This window comes from Argentina silus, assembly GCF_951799395.1.
Source record: "Argentina silus genome assembly, chromosome: 6".
Taxonomy (NCBI): Eukaryota; Metazoa; Chordata; class Actinopteri; order Argentiniformes; family Argentinidae; genus Argentina; species Argentina silus.
The window spans coordinates 8,212,508-8,235,807 of NC_139660.1; the positions used below are offsets into that span (position 1 = coordinate 8,212,508).

Below are 23,300 nucleotides of genomic sequence, written 5' to 3' on the forward strand. Positions count from 1 at the left end.
AAATAAAAGCATAATATATCAAAGCCCTAGATATACAAAGGTGTTTAGTGCTCTAAATAAAGATGCTTTTAAATAGAAACAAATGGCTTAAAATAAAGTCTTCTGTGCTCTGCTCCATTTTATCATCTGTGGAACTCCTCATACTGTGACACACACTATTCCTGGACAAGTGCTGTTATTTATTTTTAGACCCTTCGAGGATGTCAGCTCTCAAATGGAATCAAAGTCATTGTAACAGATAGTCAGAATTGATTTATTACCTCTTTCCTAATTGAAACCCAGTAGAAGGGCGTCCTTGTCTCAATGGGCAGGAAAAGTATCGGAATGCCCCCTTTTTCTGAGTACTTTATCCAATCATAAAGAAAGATGAAAGACCAGTTCATTTTCCAATGTAAACACCAGAACTGGTGATATCCTTTGTAGTATTACATGCTAGATATCATATATCTAGTTTGTTATGATAGAAGGTGAGCTACAGTAGCATGAGTCACTCATTATTACTTTTTCACCCCACTTAAACATTAGGAATTAAGGTCACAGCATTTTCGAAACAGTTGTTTTTAAGGTGGTTAGAAGGCAACAGTGGATTATACAGCAGATCTTTATGGCATGGATTGTAGGGATAAGGATAAGGATGACCTTTGACTCCCTTGCCGACCAATAAAAGACCAGAAGTGGCCGGTACTAGCCTATACAATAGCACACCTAATAAAGATGGCTGCGACATCTTATGCAACCTCTGTCTACTGGAAAAGAACAAAGAGTCACCTTGGTCAGTAATATTAAATCTTAACTGGTCACCTAAAGGAAGTGTTGAAATACTCATTTCCAACCCCCTGCTGCAAACCAGCCTATAAGGTTGCTATGCCGGTACAAAGTGTACTGAGTTATTCATCCAATCATTGATAAAATCAGTTAATGTTTGAATGTAAAGGCCAATAGCTTAAGGGTCTTGCAGAGGCATCCACACTCTATTGCTTAATATCACTCTTAACAGAATATATGCTATACAGACTATTTACCCTACCCAATGCTACTGCCCCCTGCTGGCATAAATCATCACCACTGCAGTCAGAATAAGGCCATGGAGAGTTCCTCTCCTTTCCTCACAAGGTTCCAACTCGACTAAGAAATCTTCATTAATAATGTGAGACAATAATGTACAATAGAGCCACACATTGTCCGTCTCTCCAACCTCCTTTACAAGAACATTCTGTTTCAAATGGTAAGGAGAGCTGTGGAACCCTAACCCTAACCCTAACCCTAACCCTAACCCTAACCATAACCCTAACCCTAACCCTAACCCTAACCCTGTTTTTTAATCCAGAGACTTTTATAGCTACAAAGACAGAAAGTCAGAAAAGTTGGAATGATATTTGTTAAAAAGACCAGTGCAGTGAGAGAAACAGTTCAAACTTCACAGTGTTCTTTCACATGCTGTCTGCGCTCTCAAGCTTTGACAGAGCATCACTAATGAAACAAAAATAAGCACTCTCCAGATGCAGCTAAGGCACAATACAAATATTTGAATTACATGAAGCAGAACATCACATCATGGTCTCTCATAAGGAGGCTGTTTTTAAGGCATACCCCGTATCTCTGATATTGAAATTAGGATTCTGCCTGAAAGTCGACCTTAAAAAAAGGTCCAAAGTGGTATACAAAGTCTTGGCTTGGAGCTGCAAATTACATATTACTTCTGGATGTCGATATAAAACATCTGGGCAGTAAAAGCTTTAAAGACAAGCAGCTGTGTACTGTATCAGCAGAGCAGACGGACGCTCGCAGGGTTCAGCTCAGACCTCAGACCCTTTCAGGATGAATCCAGTCCTCATGCTGTGGGCTTTGCCCTTGTTGGCCACAGTGGTAGCCCAGCAGCCTGACAACTTCATTAACGAGGAGCCCTGGGTCAACCAATTTCGCCAAGGTTTCAACTACCAATGCCCCCATGGTGAAGTGCTGGTGGCCATCCGCAGCTACTTCAGTGAGAAGGAGGGCTCCGACCGCCTATGGACCTTTGAGTGTCAGCGCACGCCCACGGGCATGGGCGAGCCCACAGAGTGTTGGTGGGATGACATCCAGCGTGCCGGGATCGAGTGGTAGGTCCCTTGTGTGCCCTCTGCGCTCTCTGGTCATCTGAAACGTGGCACGCTGCTCTCACCATCTGCATATCTGGATCTCTCTCTCTCTCTCTCTCTCTCTCTCTCTCTGAAAGCAAGTCAGGGCTGCTTTTTAATGAGACTGGCAGAGATGTAATTGAGAGTGTAGAGAAAGTTAGGCTCAACAACACTGTTAGCATCTGTTTGGAGCGTTCTGGTAATTATAGCAGGTTGTTTCCATTGCAAACTCTGACATCCACTGGAAATGCAAGCTGGCTACTTAATCCCATTGGTGTCTATGGTAGGAAATCCAAATCTAAGCTGGGATTTAGAGATAAACACAGTTTGATGTCTTTAAGTACCTCAATGATCTGTGTATGCTCTTTAGACTGTCATTTAATCTGCCTGACCTTATTGTGCTTGTAATGTTGTTTGCATTTCAAGCACAATACAATTGCTTGCATTTTGACCACTGAAGACAGATGTGTGTGAATAATGAATTGTGATGCATGATCAGATATTCCAAAAATAGAATTTAGAAAAATAGTTGCACAAATTGCACAATCATATTTTCCAGGCAGCCAGCCCAATTATGCTTTGGTGGACACTGGAAAACATTTCTTCTTTGGCCATTCATCTTCCTTGGGGATTTATTGGGCTGTTTGGTTTAATCTTTCAAACATTTTCCTCACATTCCTTTGACATAGCTTGAGTGTATTACAAGTAATTGTAAGCATCTTTTATGCTAAGGTCAGGAGCCGATGGCTTTGTATAATTACAAAACAACATTCACAACACAGCAGAATGGCTGTTGCTTGTGTACAGTGAGAGAGAAAATAAAGCAAATTAATTTGGACAATGCCCAGTAGAACCTTATTGGGTTAGTATTTTCACACCCTGTCTAACCATGGTTACATCTCATCCATGTTGCACTGAGCAGCAGCCATCTCAAAACCACCACAGGCCAGTGGTGTCCAGCGGCAGGCTTCAGAGGCCTGTTGAAAGCCAAATACATTTTCTTAACCATACAGATTTTCATTTGTAACAAGTAAAAGGATATATTCATGGATCTCTCAGAAAAGGCACCGTATCTAATGACTCATCCATGACACATCAATGTAACTACTGGATAAATTGTAAATTCAGTCAAAACTCATAGATGAAGTTTTATTTGAATTTTGAATTTAAATGAAGGTCTTCTGCAACAATGAACAATGAAGACTGCCTGAAACATGGTTTATGCTCAGTGTCCCCCAGGAGAAGGAGAACTGTAAAAACATGTCTGAGAGGAACATCTTTGACCCATCAGTGGGTGACATGTTATTGTTCCAAAGAGCAGGAGGAAGTATGGTACATCAACACAGACTCTCTTATAGATCAACATCCATTGTAACTCATTACTTAACTGTACATGCCTTGAAGTATCAGTAATGTCTTTCTCAAATAACCTTTGTGACTGAAAGAAAATTCACTTGCACCTATTTGAACTCAACTACCTACATTCTGACGTGCACCATGTGCGCAAGAACTGGAAAGGTCGCTATTACCACACAACACAGGCCCATACAGGTTCTGCTTGGAGTTGTTGGTTGCTGCTGTTGCATTGACAAAACCAGTGTTGTGCTGGAACAGAGTCACAAACGTTGCCACGCCCCCAGACCTAATTTGGTATACAAAGCCAGAGATAACCGCAAACAGACAGTGAATGACAAGAGTTTGTGTGTGTGTGTGTGTGTGTGTGTGTGTGTGTGTGTGTGTGTGTGTGTGTGTGTGTGTGAATTTCCCTCTCAATGACATGTGTTTTCACACACCTTGATCAAAGACGTCCCTCACCATAAAGGTAATGATAGATTCAGCCTCTGCTTTTAAGACACCACCAATGTCTGTAAATGACAAACAACACATGTATACACCTTCTGAGTGGGAGTAGTAAACTAATTATGAGATTAGAAGTTCCCAGCTAGCATCAGCAGCATGGAACAATGTAAGCTGTTTTATTTCACACAATAAAGCCTTTCAGTTATTATTTCCAGCTCCCATTTCTCTAGCCAATGTTGTGGGTTTACTCTGTGCTCATAAACAGAGGGGTGCCATTGCAATTACCTAGTTTTAAAAGTCTGTATGAAGTTTTCCATAAACAATATATTAGATCAAACATGTGAACAATTGAGTTTGTAAGTACACAAAGCACATGATTAGGAATCATGTGCTTTGAATACTTCCAAAAACCTTTGTTCAAACATTTGACAAGGCCCGAAGATTGTGTATTTTTACAACAGTCTGGGCAAATGTATTTATATGGTGTTTCATCTCTAGCATCACTTGTACTGAGATGTACCAGATTAACCAGTTTTTTGGACAAATATTCATCTGTATTACCGATTAATGCCTGAGTTATCTCTGAAAACGAACTGGCATGTTTGTTGAGAGTTCGCCGTTGACAATTCCAAGGAACTTGTAATGACTTGGTCTCTTTCCTCTTATCAGTAATTTGTAGGAGTCTGCATCCAACTGGAACTCTCTTGTACATCCTCTGAGATTTCTCCCACTTATTTCATGATCTATCTATGATCTACGAGTTATTTCCTGCGCGTATTGTGGTGTTTTGGTGTTTGGCACAATTTCATGATTCCATAGCCAGACTACTTCTGAATCTATGGTAGTCATTCACCTACAATGTATACAGAGTCAAAAGATATGATATGATAATATACCAATGTCATGGAAGGGCATTTCATCTGTTGTTATCCCTATCCAGTGCCTCAGCACACGGAACGTTTCTGCTACAGTAGGTCTTGAGAAGAGGGTTCCTCTGCTTGGGGACAGGCACTGTCCCATAGGCCATGGCATGCCCTAGTCTGGGAGGCAAAGCCTCCTGCTGAGGCAACTCACAGAGGGATTTCCCCCAGGTTAATTGGGCTCAGCATGGATCCCTCTTATCCGCTAGAAAATCCTCCAGTAATGGTCTGATATTTTCTTTGTGCCCTTGCCAGTCATCTCCACAACCACAGCAGAATTCCTAATATAAAATATATATTATTTATTTGGTGTTGAATGTTAACTTGAATAGTCAATTCTGAGTACAGTTAAAACCTCCTTAAAGTGAATAGTGGGGCTTATGTTCTCACAGGAGAATCCGTTTGTTCAGGTCATGCACATGACAGATGATGATATGATCAATATGTCATGTGACCTCAAAATGTGACCCCAAGAGAGAAAATACTGTCTGTTCTGTGAGTATGTATTGCATGTTGTTGTGATGATATGATATGCACAATGTGAATAGTTAACTACAAAGTAGACACATTACTACAAGCACAAGACCTCCATATCACTTTATTACAGGTTTACCATTACAGGTTTATTATTCTTTTTTTTTTTACAAATCAAGCAGTGATGCTTCTAATTGGGTGTTTTGTTATGAAGCCTGGTTTACTTTTCGGGGACACAGTGCTCCGTCAAAGGCAGAGTGATACTGTACTTGGTTTCATAGTAACGTTTCAGTTATTCGTATTCATCATTCTCACACCGGTCCTCCACTCCTTTGTTTCAGGGTTGTTTGCATGAGCAAACTTTCTCCACCGTGCCCCACCATGTAGATCAATGACACTCTGAAGGCTCTCCAGCCACACTTGCCTCCCATTACCACACCCGTCTCTTTGAATTACTCTCTGGCTGAGACAGTATTCTGCTGGGAAAGACCTAACCTATTCCCATTGGTTAAATGGTTGCGGGCAGTGCCTATGTTGCCATGACAAAGGGCTGCAGATCACTGTGCACTCTTTTGCTCAGAGTTGATGTTGGTGGATCTATTGTGATGACAACTGCCTGTATGGGCCATAAACAAACTGCACTGTCAACAAAACATTGTTTACATCAAATCACCAGAGGAGAGGAGACTTTAGAACAAGCCACCTCTTGTTGTATGTTCTTTTGCATTAGGGTATATGAATGAACACACTCACAGATTATCTCAATGTAACTGCCTCAACTCTAGTCCCTTGAATGCCAGTGCTGTTGACATGGGTAATCAATCTCAGTTTGTTATAATGGTCTGTAGTCAAATGTGTCAATCAAGTCAATATACTAGATCTAGAGACTGAGATCTGAATTGAGGCCTCATCACTATTAGAGATGCCTCCACATGGGTCTTATGACGAAGCTATCTACAGTATGAAAATTAATAGATGCATGACTATCATGGTCAATATTATATGAATTATCTGAATGTACAATAACATATCAAATAAATCTCATTTTGTGTCACATGGGGAAGTAAGATAAATATTACCTCTGTTTATCTATATTTAAATGATTAATTCATTGCCTAAATGCATTTGAATACATAAAGGTTTGGTAATGAGCTGTAACAATGATTGTATTGCCAACTCCTGTGTTGATTAGCTAGTTTTCCATCATGCTGGTCCAACAAGTGTGTTCAGTTTGACTGGCCTCCTCTGTCCCTTTGACAAAATGTTCATGAGACTAGAATGCTGGCCTGTGTATCTAAGCTCTCTTAACCAAGCAGTTTATCAAGGTGCACAGACCAAAAATGTACTTCATCATAAAACATGTGTTTTGTATTTCAATGGTATATAGCAAGTTGTTTGAGTCCTGTTTGAGTTTTGTTTACTCAGTGGTCCTCCTCTTGTTGCAGGTCTTCAACATGCACCAATAATGGGATCGTGGCGGGGGTACAGAGCAAGTACTTTGAGTCTGTCCTGGATCGCGAGTGGCAGTTCTACTGTTGCCGTTACAGCCGCCGGTGCCCCTACTCCTGCTGGTATGGCTCCTCGCCCCAAACTCTCTACTACTGCACATAAATGGTGCTCAATCCTGAGTGATATAGGTTGTTACTCAGATATCATCACACAATTGAATATGAACAGCAGTATTTCTCTCCCATAGGAAAACCAGTGATGTGCCTGAATACTACAAAGAGGAGGGCGAGATGGTTGCCCCCAGCTATGGCATCTTCATCAGGGGGGCCCAGACCACCTTCAGCGGAGTACTCAGGTCTGCAGACTACGGTGTTGACTTTGAGAAGGAGTTGCTCCCTCCAACTGAACTCTGGTCCTGTACAGGGTAGTAATCCAGTTTTGAAAGATCTAAATTTAATCTATCCCATATTATAAAGTACTTGTTTCAGGGTCAAACTGGAGCAGCATATTCACTACTGAGGCCTCTTGGATCAGAGTTCATTTGTAGGGTACAAAAAAACAAACAGAAATAAACATTTACATGACACACCAGAGAGCAACCTCCTATTTCATGAACACTTAAGGAAACACTGACAGTTTCACTGACAAAATCTCTTCTTTTACTTTTTTTCAGAGATCGGCAGTGGAAGTATATCATGTGCAGAATGACAGATTTTGACTGTACATTTGAGAATCTATAGATGTACACGCAGCAGCTTTGTCTTTCACTTTAACCACTACCTTGCAACTGAGAGAACCAACAGAGAGAACCACCACTTACATCCAGTATATCTTCACTGCCTCATTAGGATTCATACTCGTTAATAATGTACTATTCTCTCCATTCACCAATCTTACATATACTGACATGTAATCCTTGTAGATGGTAACCAAACTTCATGTAATCATTGGGAAATGTTAATTAAATCTATATCTTATTGCCTATTCATTAATGCAAAATTCATCTTGATACACTGCAACTGCTGTGATGTGTAATATTGTGTCTTCTACAACTGGGTGGTGTTCTGTAAAGAACAAAACAAGAGAAAAACAAAACAAATAAAATTGAACAGGTTGTCTATTTTACCTGAACTGATCCAATTAGAACACACATTTTAGATTTACTTAAAGTAAATAAACTTCAGTCAACAATGTACCCTACTGAATACCACACTCATATGCTTAAAACAGATGTGGTAAAGCAGGAAATAAGAGGGTGGCTTAATAGCATTGAATACGCATGGAGGAAATAACAATTCTATCCCATTGACGTTTTTTTTTTTTTTCCAACAAAAAAATTAAAATAAATACATAAATTGTGTTACAGCTGTGTGGGCACTCTCTGGGTTGCTAATTATAGTGGTAATGGTACTGCAGCTCTCTGTTTACCAGCCAGCTCTGTAGTGTTGTGAATATGACATGATAATGTCATGATACTGATAATGATAGTGTTTCAGTAAAGGGGGATATCAGATAGGGTGAGCCTAAAGGCACAAGTAGTAGACACGAGTAGGTGGCTCTGGGTAAGCATAAGGACACCAGCAGCTAGAATATGTTCTGAAGTCAAATAACTCGCCTTGCATAGAAAATGAGCTCAACCATGCAAACAGCTCTTGCATCTGTTTAGGCTACACTGAGACCTAGTCATTGCAGTTATTGCATCCCCAACCTCAAGTCAGTTTAAGCCTGTGACCGGCTGCATTTACCACTCCCATTCAACTGTTTCAGGCCTTGGTCAAAAGCTTTTGTTCACTAGCCGAACTCTGCAAGGACTGGGTCAACAGCTTTCTAACGCAAATGGACTCTTTGCTTGGGCCCTGACCAATGGGTCCTCCACACCGTCTTGCTCAGAGCTGAGACAGTGGCTTTCAGAACTATGTGTTTATGTCAACTGCTCTCTCGAGGCACCGAGCCAAATGTCACATAGCAACATGACTGTCCCCAGGGCCAGCGGCTGATGACAAGACACGCGCTTACAGAAGCCCCTTCACCCTGAGGGAGTTTGAGGTCCTATGGTGCAAGTTTTCTTTAACAGCAGGACTGGATGGGGGTCTGCTCTCAGAACTGCCATCCCTTGCATATGGATACCATTCCATCTTTTACTTCTGCTTTGCCTGTTTTAATTGTACGGACTTGGACAAAACACTATCAATGTCCAAATGCTATTTAGATTCAAATGTCTGTAATTAGGGGTAGTTGCAGGAACCACAAAGTAAAGCTGTCTAGACTGCAATGGTATATATAAGTATGGAACAAATACGACAACAGATGTTGTGAGTAAAGTAAAGAAGTCTCAATTCTTGATATAAAACTAAGTCTGATAAAACAAACAAACATGTTTGAACATAAGAGTACAGCATATGAGGTACAAAAACAAAAATATGATTATACAGTTATGAATTAAAATGTACCAAATATATCTCATCACAATTTCTATTTTCAGGCAATTTACACCATCACACCATACTCTACCACTTTGGTTCAACACATTGCAGATGATGAACAGATGATTTTCTGGTTGTATAAACGTGTAAACTAAGAAACAGCACATTGGCCCTGTGACAATAAATGACTCAAAAATAAGCATGCAATCCCATATGGGACTTATATGGATTATGACTCACCAGTAGTTTTTCTTTTCTTAAGTCACCTTGTTCTGGTCTCACAACAGATTGAACATGTGATGTTTTTATCAAGCGTCAGTGCCGTCCAACCAGCCCCCTAAGTAGGTTTTTGTGGCCAACTCAGAAGATGGGACAGTGAGGACAGTCGATGCCATGTTTCATTTGCCATGGTCCAGTTAGTGGCCAGTGCAGACTGAGCCCAGAGTGAGACAAACAGGAGATTTCACAGGCTAATTGGGGATTAACTAGTGTGGTCTGGGAATAAGTGGCTAATGCATCCACACTAAAAATCCTCTCTGAAGACGCATTAAGTAATTATATTATAACCTATACCTCTGTTTACTCATGTGTATAACAAAGTATCTTCATAGGGTTAGACAGTCTCTATTTCAGAGATAAGTGTCATCAATGGAATGACTATTTTTCCTGTGACTTACCTGCCCAAACTGTGGGGCAGTTATTATGTCATTCTCTCAATACAGTATGACCCCAGCATCAATTAATCATTGTTATGTCAACCTTTGTACTTTTAGATCAGAGTTAGCTCTCAATTGGGGTGAGAATTAAAGGGGTGAGAATTATGCAACCTCCATAGAGATGTCACAATGCACATTCCTACCATGCTCTAAATCGGTCTCTTTGGCACAGTGGCTGAATCAGTGGCTCAGTTTGAATGGAATGGGGGAACAAATTGTGTTGCGGTTTAGAACACTGAAATATCCCATTAATCACCGAGAACACTTTTAGAATGACCTTGATTTGCTGTGTGCTTGTAGAATGGAGTACTGGATGGAATACACATAAAGTTGTCTAAAACTGAGCCAGTTTAAAACAAGGGGTTTCAACAGGTTATGTCAATAATAATTTCAACAGGTGTTCCTGACATGTGCAGGTTGTATGAATTATCATAGCTATCTGATAGCTCAAAATCTCAACTAGCAAGGAGATTTGGTTTAGCATGAGAGAGTAGGGAAAGACCCAGTGAGTAGCATGCTCCATGGTGGGTGACCCTGACCCAGCAGATGGGATGCTCTGTTTATTTAGGGAGCCTCTGATCTCACTTGCGGATAAAGACAGCTGCTTCTACTGATACAGAGAAGCTTCTCACCCTGTGCATGCGTGTGTATGTATGTATGTGTGTGTGTGTGTGTGTGTGTGTGTGTGTGTGTGTGTGTGTGTGTGTGTGCGTGTGTGTGTGTGTGTGTGTGTGTGTGTGTGTGTGTGTGTGTGTGTGTGTGTCTATGTGGTAGTATTTGAGTGTGTTTAAGAAACTGCACAGTTCACATACAGTCTGTCTCAACATAAATATAAATATGCATGGATATAAATAAAGCATCATGCCTTCCCTTCTATTAATAGGGCCTTCAGTAAGGAGATTCCATTCTCTGCATTTTGTGTAACAAAATGGAGTCCCCCCCAGTGTCTCCTCCCCCTCCCCCTGTTCCATCTCACCCTCTATAAACAACAGCCACACACTGCCTTGGGTCTGGGTAAACATGTCTATGGAAATGTGCCGGGCCACAAGCTCAGGGGAATCTCCTTCTTCCTGTCTGCCCCACTGGTTGCCATGCTCCCAATGACAGCCTCTGGGAAGGCTGTCAGAAGTCCTGGCAGAAGGGCAGTTAAGGTTGAAGGAGGGCCTGTAATCTTGTTGGGGGCAGATCTTTTAGGAAACACTTCCACTAGTCTGTTTGTGAAGTTACACACTTGACATGACAGAGGGGAGTCTATGAGTAGAGTTTTCAGGCTGAGGGATAGTGCCAGCTGGTTGACATCTTGTTTATCATCATTACTATCAAGCCTTACCCACCTGTTCCCCAGCTTTGTCTAAAGAGCAAGGGAGTACTGTGTTGATTTGGGAGGAAGCCAATTCATTGTGGGAACCAACCAAAAGGGGTAAACTGAGCTCCATGATTTTAAGACACTGGTTCCCAGCCGTCTCCGGCTTTCTCACTAGACTCTCCTTGCTGGGAGTGACAGTAGACAAAAGCATACTTATTGCTGTGGGATATTTCATTGGTGAATTCATGGGTAGTGTAGTCATGCAGAATAAATTGGAGGTTTATGGCCTGTGATGGAGAGAGCTGAAAGGAGCTGTGACTAGCAGCCAAGCCATTGTTTTACTCAGATACTCCTAACTGGAAGATTCTGAAACTTACAGGAACAATTCAATGGCTATTCTGCAGGCTCCTCTGTCACCCTCATTAAACATGTTAAGTTTATTCACTGCACATCTCTTGGATGACTCGTTTTTAAACCGCCATGGGAGTGTAGCTGCTTTGCCATAAAATTGTCAATGCAAATACAAAGTTAGCATTTCAATAAGAACTCATTCAAGGATATTACTGGATCTCTGTCAAGGTGAAAGGTCATGAGTGTCGGTGTAATAGATGTACTGAGGGATGTCGGCCTGTTAATCCTGTCTGTTGGCCGGAGGCCCAGGCAGAGAAAAGAGCAGGAACTGCTTCCAGCATAGTGTTACACAAAACAGTCCCTTCTCACACCACCAAACACATGTGTGCTGTGGAAGTGGCTGTTAAATAAATAAGACGCGCACTACTCCAGCATGTTTCAACATTATCTCATGACACCATACTGATAAAAATGTATTCAGATTTTTTGTTGATATTATTGTAACTATTGTTTTGATATGGATGTATTATCTGTAAACTCCTGAACTCCCTTGTCAGAGTATATTCACTCTGGGGTGACACAATGTGAATGCTTCTCAGTTACATGTCCTCAAGGTCAACATACCGCATCCTTCTCAGTTACCATTCATTGGTAATTTTCCAGCCCAAATGTCACCTTCTGTCTGACGTCCTCCAACCTTGGGCACAGTCTGTGTTGAGCCAGTAAGATCATGCAGTCCATCTGAACAGGATGTCTTAGGTCAGAAGGTAGGACTCCTCCCACAGGGTTCACAGCGGTGCAGCCTGATGGTCAACCTGTTGCCCTCCTCATGACCCCGCAGTTAAAGGTCAGTCAATGAAACACTGTGTGTGTTTATCCGTGGTTGCTATCACCACCAGGTCTACAAGGACACAGGGCACTCTATAAAACAAAACCTCAGGAAAGCAACAGTGTGTGACGCTCACATTATAGTCAGCTAAAAGATAATAATCCCATCATGGGAATGGGTGTTCACTGAGGCATCATGCGAAATTAGAGCAGGTTTATTGAAAATGTATCCTCATGAACCTGCCAAAATATGATTATGTGAGCTAAGGGAATGCTACACTGGAGCTGCCAACTAAAACCTGACATTGTGCTTCCTTGTTCCGTCATCTTTGCTGCCCAACCGATTTTCCTTGACCAACGTCAGCGATCCTCAGTGTACTGTAACACCCCTCACAGGAATCCAATGGCAACCATTGTTTCAAATGAGTAAATCGGTTAATCAGTGTTTTGTGTATTTGGATATTGTGTGTAGTTCTGTTTGTGCATTGGCTACTGCCATGGCACATGCAGTACACATAGAGAGGGGATATCATTACGAAGTTATGTGTAAGTCTATATGCATGCGTAACAAATGTGCGCAAAATACACTACAAACATCCTTTGTGTGTGCAATATCAACTGCACTGTTGTCATACAACCACCTCGATGACCCCGTGTGAGACTGGTATGTCTGCTGGTGGCACAGTGGCTCTTCTCAGGCAGTGTGTGATGGAAAACTACTCTAGCGCCATGGCAGCCATACACAGCTCCATATCAATGAGTCTGACCCCAGCAGAGTTAAGCACGGCAGTGAACGATAAGGCAATCTCCTCTCTTTCAATTCCCCCAACTGTGTTTGTCCTTAATGTAGACAGGGACCTTTATCTTCCCAGGACTCTGGGTCAGACAGAGCAGGAACCCAGAGTCTCCCCTCCGGGGTGATTAAGGAGCAATTCGTAGTTGGACAGAAGTGAGGTATTAATCTATATAAATATAAACACCTAATACAAATCTCCTTCATCCTCATTTTCTCCAGTCTGAAACACAGACACATCAATTATGTACTATGACTATGTGTTACATCTTGGGTTGATGTTAAAATCTTGCTTTATTGAGTGGAGCTGCTATACAACTCACAGGAGGGGTTTAATGGGCTTCTGAGGTAAAATGTGGTAAGCAAGTTTGTGTCTATAAATGTGCGAAGGCAGTTTCAAGCTACTGTCCTCTGTCAACCAGGCGACAACACCAGCAAACAAACAAAGCTACTTCATCATGTTTTGCGTGACAAAATATCCTTACAAATGTAGCATCTCAGATTCTTAGCTTAGGCCTTTTGGTAGATGACATCAATGGCTTAATGCACTGTTGCTCTTCCGGGGGCAAGAGTGAGGTACATGGGTCAGTCTGCCCCCTACTGAAACTTCAGAAGCATTACAGTAGCTACAATTGGTACATTATGACATGCAGGACACTCATTTTTTATAATGATCACACAATGATTCATATTGTATGACTGACAGGAATATAATAGACATTCATGCACATAGATTTCATGTTCCCAGATTAATAAACAGTAACTGACTGTCTGTTACTTATCCAAAGTAAACAATGTTATGATAGATGTAGTGACAGTGTGACAGATACCTTTATTTCAAGGTGAAAGGACTCTTTACTCCATTGAAGGCTAAAGTGAGTATGAAATGTCCTTACTCTGTGAAAGTCAAAGCCTCTTGGAAATTGAATGTGTACTGTAAACACATGGCTTGCTTATGTAAACAGACATAAGGCTAAAACTATAAGTGGACACAGATAGTATAAACATACTACCAAACACTAAAGAGCAACTTATAGGGGCAATAGGGGATACAGAGATGTGTAAAATCCCTGTAGGACACCACCAGCAGGAATGTTAACCCTCACATTTCAAGGTTACTGCACAGGGGTCAAACAATATTTAAAGGCATTTGTCCTCCATTTTCATAAGTGATAAGCTGTCAGAACTAGAATGTAATGTAGCCTGTAATGAACCTAAATATATGAACCTAAATATAAGATCAGCACTATAATCAGCACAGAGGACATACATAGTTATAGCTCCCAAAAGCGATATTTATCCTCCTGCAAGTAATGTATTGTGTGTGTGTGTGTGTCTGTGTGTGCATGTCTTTGTGTGAGAAAAAGAGAGGTGTGTGTATCTGCTTGTGAGAAAAAGAGGTGTGTGTGTGTGTGCGCACGAGAGAGAGAACGATCGTGTACTGTATGTGTCAAATTCATCCGTCATAGTGCCAGAGTGTGTAGAACAGATAGTATAGACCTTTCTCTATACTAAGGGAATGTGACACAGATAGGGACACAGCCATGGCTGTGGTTAGAATGCTGCTCATACAGCCCATCATAAAAACAAGTGATGAGTCATCCCTGTTGCCCAGCAACCTTCTTCGGAAGTGCAGGCTGTTCAATTATCTGCGCCAGACAGTACTCTCCAGACCCAGACAAGAAGGATCGTTGAAGACATTCAATAATGGCTCCCTAGAAGTCTCCTCTTCCATTTATTCCAGCAATACCAATACTAATACTATATCATTGATTTAATTTCACTACAGGCTACTCAATAAATTAAGTTAATGTGTATGTGAGCGATCAGCGAAGATTGTTTGTTTCATCCTTATCTGAAAATATAATTATCAATGTTCGCATCATACATTATATCAGGTCTCATGAAATCTCCCCTACCCTAGCCTTCCTTGGAAGAAAAAATATGATTGGATCTTAGAAGACCATTGTGGTACTGGGATGGATCGAGGATAGATAGATAGATAGATAGATAGATAGATAGATAGATAGATAGATAGATAGATAGGTACTTTATTGATCCCTGAGTGGAAATTAAGGTATTACAGAAGCTCACACCAATAATAGAATACAATAATAGAATAAAAATAAAAATAGACATCTGAAACATTATATACAGTAAGAACAGTCCTGTATGATTTAACATCCCCAGCCTGACTCTAATCACCCCGACTGAGCCAGCCGGAGGAAGAGTTGTACAGTCTTATTGCGGCAGGCAGAAAAGATATCCTATAGCGCTCCTTAGTGCAACGTGGTTGTAATAGTCTGTTGCTAAAGGAGCTCTGCCCTGCTCTGCCAGTGTCATGTAGGGGATGGTGGCCTAGAGGTTAGAGAGGCCGGCCAGCAATCAGGAGGTTGCTGGTTCAATCCCCACCCTAGGAGGGAGCTGGTAACTGGAAGGTATATCTGGAACTGGAAGGTATACTATCTGTTCTACACACTCTGGCACTAAGGTTCCTACCACTGCCGTTGTGCAGTGGCACTTAACCCCTAACTGGCCATGCAATAAGTGGCACTTAACGGCTGCTCAGAGCTCAGTGTGCAGTGTGTGTTTCTCAGGAGGAAAATAAATTGTGTCAAATTGATGAGAATTGATTGCATGGCCAAATAAAGAGTCTTCTTCTTCATGTTCAGCAGAGTCCTGCACTAAGCCGGCTCTGGCCCCTCTTTACATCTGTGTTACCAGTCCAGTCCAGTTTAATGTCCAGGTGCACCCCCCAGGTACTTGTAACTCTGGACCACCTTTACGTCCTCTCCCTGGATGGAAACAGGAGACAGGGGGACCCTAGTCCTCACAAAGTCCACCGCCATCTCATCTGTCTTGCTGATGTTGAGTAGCAGGTGATTCTGCTCACACTACTCAACAAACCTGTCCACCAGTCCTCTGTTCTCGGTCTCCTGGCCTCCACTGACACATCCCACAATAGCAGAATCGTCCAAGAACTTCTGCAGACGGCAAGTATTTGTGTTGTGCCTGAAATCTGAGGTATAGAGGGTGAAGAGGAAGGGAGCCAGAACTGTCCCCTGGGGGGTACCAGTGCTGCTCACCACCCAGTCCGACACACATACCTGCAGCCGTACAAACTGTGGCTTGTTGGTCAGGTAGTTTGTAATCCAGGAAACAATTGGGGAGTCCACCTGCATCCTCAGCAGCTTATCCATAATGGAATTGTGTGGTTATGTCACCAAACAACACGTTATTTTAATACGTGTTGTTAACACACGTTCCAAGTTTCGTAAACTTTATTAGCAGTATATAAAGCAAATAAATAAATTCCTTCATTCAGAACCACAGTGAGTGTTGACAGAGAAAAAATAAAAACAAAACGGTTATTGACACATTGCTCCCTCTTGTGGCCAAAAATGTACATAACACTGTCATCTGTCATTTCTCAAACTTCCGCAATTTCTCACGCAACATCCGGTTGTGCAGCAGCCATTTTGTCTGTTCATGCAAGTCCAACCCTCACGGTCACGAACTGCAGTTCCACCTTAGAAAACAATCCGAAATATAGTATTTGTACCGTTTTATGTATACTATGTGGCAATTGAAAACGACAGATAAATTGTAGTTTCATATTACAAGTTCGAAGAGGATTTTCTCTTCGACACAGATATCTTATTTTGTGGTGAGAGCGCGACCAATTGGGGTAATGTCGTGCGAGGAAAGCTACTTAGCTATCAGACGGTATCTGACCGATGAGCGGGAGCCATACGCGCCAGGAACACATGGCAATACCAAAAGAAAAATACGCAAAGCAGCTGCGTGTTATGTGGTGCGAAATGGAACGCTGTATTACCAGCGGCGGCAGAAAGGGCTGGATGCATTCACCGAGTTGGAAGTGGTGCTACAGGATGGACGAAGGAAGGAACTTATCGATCAGTCGCACATTACCACCGGAGGAGAACACATCAACCAGCACCAAACTTGGGAATCAATTTCTCAAACCTACTGGTGGAGAGGTACGTTGAATAAATCAACGCGCTTCCCATAACGGGCAACTTATATCTTTCTTGGAAAGGTTATATAACATACCCTAAACAAACTAGCTGTGTGCATTGACAGTTCAGTTGTCAACGTAGTCTACGCCACCCATCAAACAACATACAGGCGCTACGTTACTCTCTTCCGCCGCCTACCGAAACAGCTGTTTTAATGCATTTTGTTCAGAAATCTATTTACCGCATTGTGGAATACTACTCCATGATAATGATTTGAATGGAGTTTAGAGTCCAAGCCATGACTTGCACCATGAGTCATTCTGTCACTGTTTGTTTGCTATCCTAGGTATCCTGAAGCAGGTGAAGGACTACATCAGAAAATGCAGTCATTGTCAGAGCAGGCAAGATCGTGGGGGATTGGCGGATGACGGCACTGGACCTAGACCAGTGGGACGACCAGGGAGACGCAGAGCAGTCACAGTCCATATCAGTGATGATGATGAGGAAGATGAGGAGGAAGATGAAGAAGGAGATGAGGAGTTGGACTCTGTTGGCTCCTTTCATCGGAGGGCCCGGATGTCCAACACAGTGGCCAAGCACGAACTGGTCTTTGTAAGTATTGCGTCACACACTGGGATGAATTTGCTTCACCATCAGAGTTTCTTTCATCGCATGCTGTAAATTCTCTCTTTATACATATTCAATCATACAAACAAGTTGTTCTTTCATACTGAAAGTAGTGGTGCATCATGTTATGTATGAAAATGGAAAGACCTCATGATGTATGTTTGGGATGCCTCTGTCCTGTGTTGACTTGCAGGTGGACAGCAAGGGTGTGGTGAAGCAGTATCTGCCCAAACATGGACAGACGATGCTGGACAAACTCAACCAGCAGCGCCTCGGCAATCAGTTCTGTGACATCACCCTGCTCATCGAAGGAGAAGAGCACCGTGCACACAAGGCTGTGTTGGCAGCCTGCAGCGACTATTTCAATGAGCTCTTTGTTGAGAAGGGAGCCGTGTCCACTCACGAGGCTGTGGTGGACCTCTCAGGTGAGACACAGGGGAGGGCAGCAGTGGTTCATGTAGCAGTGTAGTGGTGTGGAAGTTGTCAGAGCAGCATGGGAAAGTATCCTTAACAGTGGTGGCATGGTTCTACACTTAACAACAAGAGAATGTAGAATGGTTGTGATAATGTATGTGGATGTCATAGCTTGTTGAAATAGTCATTGATGTCTTACTGAAATGGTTTGGTCAGATCATCAGCCTGTGAATGTTTTATTTTGTCTTTCACCCCAGGTTTCAGCAAGGCCAGCTTTCTGCCTCTGCTGGACTTTGCCTACACCTCCAACCTCACCTTTAACTTCTGCGTGATGGCAGACGTTGCCACCCTGGCACGACACTTGCTGATGGCCGAGGTGCTCCAGATCTGTGAGTCTGTGCACAAGCAAGTGGAAGAACAGAAGCTCATGGTATACCAGAGAGGAGACATCCACACTGTTGTGTCAAGCCAACCAGCACCTCAACAGGCCTTTACTGAAGACTCTGGGGCTTACATGGTGACCATACAGAGTGACGGCCAGGCAGTGGTCACCCATACTGGGGCTGCCATAGCAGGGGAGTCCCTGGCTGTTGTCACTCACACAGGGGAGGCCTTTGCGGGGGAACCTATGGCAGTGGTCACCCAGGATGTGGATGTTGAAGCAGGACAGGCCATGGCCGTGATGCCCCTAGGTGGAGAGCCTGGGCCAGGTGAGATGGTGACTCTGGTCACTCACAGTGGACAGGCGGGCCCTGGTGAATCCATGACCCTCATTTCCCGCTGTGGAGAGGCAGGGGAAGAAGGTGAGACCATGACCGTGGTCACTCACAGCGGGCAGGCTGGAGCTAGTGAATCCCTGGCTGTGGTCTCAGCATGTCTAGCCATGGAGCAGCCTCAGGAGGGGGAGAACCCTATGGAGCCAGGGGCCTTTCTCATTAATGTGGACCCAGGCAAAGTCCCCCACACAGAGGTGGTACACCTGGCAGCTGCAGCTCCCCCTGCAGTAACGGACGAGGCAGTGCTACAGGAGGGGACGTCAGTGCAACAGAAGGTGGAGCCAATGACCCAGCCTGAGGCGCCCCCGAAACGGAAGCGTGGGCGCCCTGCGAAGGTGAAACAGGAAATTATCCCTGAGGAACTGGTGGTGCCAGCTGAGGAGGAGGTTCCTGAACCTGTCGCTACGCCTGTGGAGGAGGGCCAGGGGGAGAACACGTCGGATGACCCCTACAAGAGGCGCCTGCGTCAGCGCTCCATGGGAGAGGGGGGCTACGTCCGCCTGCACATGGGTCTGGAGAACGAGGAACAGGACAAGAAGCCACCAACCCCACAGCGCCCCAGCACTCCCAAGGTAAACACAAATGCACACTCAGATGTACATAAACACACCTCAAGGTAACCAGCTTGTTCAGATCAAAAACACAAACGATGCATGTCGTTATAGATTAATGATTCATGGACAGTGGACACACAGTAGTACAGCATACTACTTGTACATGTACACAAATCCAGCCATGAGTTGTCTTTGCATTACTGTACAGTGTGTCTAATACTAGCAGATAAGTGACTGAGAGAATGTGTGTTTGTGTTCCTTCTCAGGGGGGTCAGAGGCTAGTGAAGCGGGGCCGCCCACCCAAGAGGCCAGCACAGGCAGATGAGGAAGTGGCTGGATTGGAGGCTGCTGCTGAGGCAGAGTCAGTGGAGGCTGTGGCAAAGGGGACATCTGTGACAGAGGACCCTGGGACAGAGGGGACAGAGTCAGCCCAGCCAGAGACGGGGCAGGAGTCAGCCCAGACAGAGGGCGCTGTAGATGGAGAACACACATGCTCAGAATGTGGCATGTCCTTCCAGAGGCGCTACGCTCTCATCATGCATGCATTGAAGCACGAGAAGGCCCGTGGTTACAAGTGCAGCGTGAGTACTGTCTTGTTGTCATGATGTGTGAAATGAGTGGCAGAGTCCGGTCTGGCTGTGATGTAGTTCTCCTTGCGGTGTCCTGAGTGGGCAGAGATGTTCCAGTGACAATGCTCTCTTTCTCTGCAGCTGTGTAATAAAGAGTTCCAGTACACCGCCTCCCTGCGTGCCCACCTCGCCCGTCACAAGCACCAGAAGAGCCAGCGAGCGCCCATGGTGAGGACCTCTGCAGAGGAGGGCCTGGAGGGCGATGGCAAGGCCAAGGGCCGCACCAAGAGAGAGTTTGTCTGTGACATCTGTGGGAAGACCCTGCCTAAGCTCTACTCCCTGCGTATACACATGCTCAACCACACAGGGGTGCGGCCCCACGCCTGCAGGGTCTGTGGGAAGACATTCGCCCACAAGCACAGCCTCAAAATGCACCGAGCTCTCCACGATGCTGCCAAGCAGTTCCACTGTACACTGTGTGACAAGTCCTTCGTCAGTAAAAGGAGCCTGGAGGAGCACACCAGCATTCACACAGGTGGGTGTGTGTTTGTGTAACACTGCTTACAAGGGATGATAAGGAATTCCAAAATACTGTAGTACAGACCTATTGTTTCTTTTTGTGGGTCGAAAACTATATCTAGCAGTCAAATCGCAAGCTGACATGCCATCAGAATACATGTAGAATTAAATAATTGTTCTTATCACTTAAACGTTTAACTGTTAGAAATTACCTCCACTAAAATATCCCCCCCCTCCCCCAAGACAAACATTATCGAAGTGGTAAATTCAGATCTCTTCAGGAGAGTAAAATACCTGCGTCGTGCAGCTCATACATTTGATTGGAAATACACATTCAAGCTGCTTGTGACAAAAGTTAGCAAAAACGTCCTTCTTGGATACAAGCTAGCCATGTTAACTGGTGAAATACATTCTTGGTAAATCATATCTTACTGTGTGACTGTACTGGTGTATTATCAGAGGACTATGCCGATGCAGGTATTTCTGTACAAGGCCGACATCGGCCGATAGTATTGGTGCTCTAATATACGTATCTGTCAGGCTCCACTTAAAATAGCAAAATACCTGCTAATTCCTTCACAGGTGAATCCAAATACCTATGCAACACATGTGGGAGGTCTTTCCACCGAGCATCTGGATTGAGCAAGCACTTAAAGAGACACCAGCCCAAACCAGATGTTCGTGGATTCCCCTGTTCTCAGTGAGTATCTGTCACATGCACGCACGAGACACACAGACACACACACACACACACAATACATTCAATGTATTGTGAATGAGCTGCATAGTTCACCCATCTCCTGACCGCTGTATTTCTGTGTGTTTGCCAGCTGTGAAAAGAGCTTCTATGAGGCCAAAGACCTGCAGCAACACATGAACAAGCACATGGGGCTGAAGCCCTTCCAGTGTCAAGTGTGTGGGAAGTGCTACAGTTGGAAGAAGGACTGGTACTCCCACGTCAAGTCCCACAGCGTGGCTGAGCCCTACAAGTGAGTGTTTACATCCAAGTTTATATAACCTTGTGGTTTAATAACCCATGACGGATTAATTAACATAACAAAAAACAGTAATCGTTGTTTGAGATGGACTCTGTTTGAGTCTGTATCTAGTCACAAATGAGGTTCGGGTCCTGACGTGTGGTGTTGTTCCTGTAGGTGTAACGTGTGTGGGAAGGAGTTCTTTGAGAAGGCTCTGTTCAGGAGGCACGTCAAGAAGGCCACCCACGGCAAGAAGGGCAGAGTAAAGCAGAACCTGGAGAGAGAGTGTGAGCACTGCGGGAGGAAGTTCACCCAGCTCCGGGAGTACAGACGCCACATGAACAACCACCAGGGTGAGTGTTGAATACCTCGCATGCTAGCCAAACTGTTCAACTGTGTCTGAACACTCACTCATTCATTGTGTCTGGAGAATAGGGCTTGTGTTTATGTTGTGTGCTTCTCTCCACTCTGCCCTTTCTTCTCCTAGGGGTGAAGCCCTTTGAGTGTCTGACGTGTGGCGTCGCCTGGGCTGACGCCCGATCGCTGAAGCGCCACGTCCGCACGCACACGGGCGAGCGCCCCTATGTGTGCCCTGTTTGCCAGGAGGCCCACATCGACGCCCGCACCCTGCGCAAGCACATGTCCAAGTACCACGGTGACCACCTGCCAGGGAAGATCATGCTGGAGAAGGACACCCTCCAGTTCCACAACCAGGGCACCCAGGTGGAGCACGCCGTCAGCATCCTGGCCTCCGACCTGCCCCCCGAGCTCCGGCCCGCCCAGCCGTCGCCCTCTGAGGAGATCGAGACGGTGCTGATCACTGAGGAGACTGTGGAGGCGGTCCAGGCTGTGGAGGCGGTCCAGGCTGTGAGCGGCGATGGGGTGTCGACACTGTCGGACCAGAGCATCATGCAGGTGGTGAACTATGTGCTGGCCCAACAGTCGGTGCTCCCGCCAGGTGCCAAGCTGGAGGAGAACCCAGAGGTCATCCAGACCATGGAGGTGGAGGTGGCCCATGTGGCCGAGGTGGACTGACTTGACTTTAGGAGGGACATGAGGACTGAACACAGTGATACCTACTGCACTGCTCTGTATAAAGTGGGCCAGATTGTAAAAAAAAGTTGTGCATTTATTTTTACTGAAAATGTACATGAATGAACCATGAGTATTCTTTTTCCGCTCAGCCCAACCGTGTGTGTGCGAGTGCGTGTGTGCGCAATATGTAAATAGGTAAAGTCATGACAATACTCTGGATTAACTGCTACATTTCATGTGTATCACAAATAAAAGCTCAGGAGAGATGTTTTGTTGAAATTCTGAAATAACCTAGTTTAATGACGCAGCTTTACTCCAGGTCATTTGATATTTTCCTCCATGTTTGATTTATTTCCTCCCCTTTAGTTGTTGGTTACAGAGTAAACCTGAGAAGGTCAACTGTAGCACACAAGATCCTTCAGTCCACCCTGGCTACAGGCTTACCATACTTGTATCTTAGATGGAGGGAACTCAAATAAAGTACCATTAGCTTATTCATCTCTACTGCTGCTCTGAAAACACTTGTTTGTTCTTGCATGTCATTATCATCTAAGACCAAATACTGTAGGCTACAACTACACTTGTATGCATACACACTAACCGCAAACAAATTGTCAAGAAATGATTCCAAATAATTATGTTGACGATTATTCTGCAGTTGACTTTATAATA

The 23,300-nt window shown here is 44.0% G+C and overlaps 2 protein-coding genes across 2 annotated transcripts; both read left to right on the forward strand.

Moving 5' to 3' along the window:
- Positions 1-1,699: 1,699 nt before the first annotated feature.
- Positions 1,700-8,021, forward strand: dpt (dermatopontin). The gene is made up of 4 exons (XM_083672232.1): positions 1,700-2,099; positions 6,757-6,882; positions 7,008-7,115; positions 7,434-8,021. Exons 1-4 carry the CDS (start codon positions 1,819-1,821, stop codon positions 7,498-7,500), a joined length of 582 nt encoding a protein of 193 aa, XP_083528358.1. The 5' UTR covers positions 1,700-1,818; the 3' UTR covers positions 7,501-8,021.
- Positions 8,022-16,673: 8,652 nt separating this feature from the next.
- On the forward strand, positions 16,674-23,195 carry zbtb11 (zinc finger and BTB domain containing 11). The gene is made up of 10 exons (XM_083672212.1): positions 16,674-17,178; positions 17,504-17,769; positions 17,978-18,209; positions 18,456-19,546; positions 19,795-20,109; positions 20,239-20,632; positions 21,199-21,316; positions 21,447-21,605; positions 21,771-21,946; positions 22,081-23,195. Exons 1-10 carry the CDS (start codon positions 16,869-16,871, stop codon positions 22,626-22,628), a joined length of 3,609 nt encoding a protein of 1,202 aa, XP_083528338.1. The 5' UTR covers positions 16,674-16,868; the 3' UTR covers positions 22,629-23,195.
- Positions 23,196-23,300: the final 105 nt, after the last annotated feature.

Bases quoted from the DNA above. Each gene is read 5' to 3' on its own strand.
- zbtb11 (XM_083672212.1), top strand. From the start codon at position 16,869: ATGTCGTGCGAGGAAAGCTACTTAGCTATCAGACGGTATCTGACCGAT. The intron at 19,547-19,794 runs GTAAACACAAAT...GTTCCTTCTCAG, and splicing joins AGCGCCCCAGCACTCCCAAG to GGGGGTCAGAGGCTAGTGAA. The intron at 21,947-22,080 runs GTGAGTGTTGAA...TTCTTCTCCTAG, and splicing joins CCACATGAACAACCACCAGG to GGGTGAAGCCCTTTGAGTGT.
- dpt (XM_083672232.1), top strand. From the start codon at position 1,819: ATGAATCCAGTCCTCATGCTGTGGGCTTTGCCCTTGTTGGCCACAGTG. The intron at 6,883-7,007 runs GTATGGCTCCTC...TCTCTCCCATAG, and splicing joins CGGTGCCCCTACTCCTGCTG to GAAAACCAGTGATGTGCCTG. The intron at 7,116-7,433 runs GTCTGCAGACTA...ACTTTTTTTCAG, and splicing joins ACCTTCAGCGGAGTACTCAG to AGATCGGCAGTGGAAGTATA.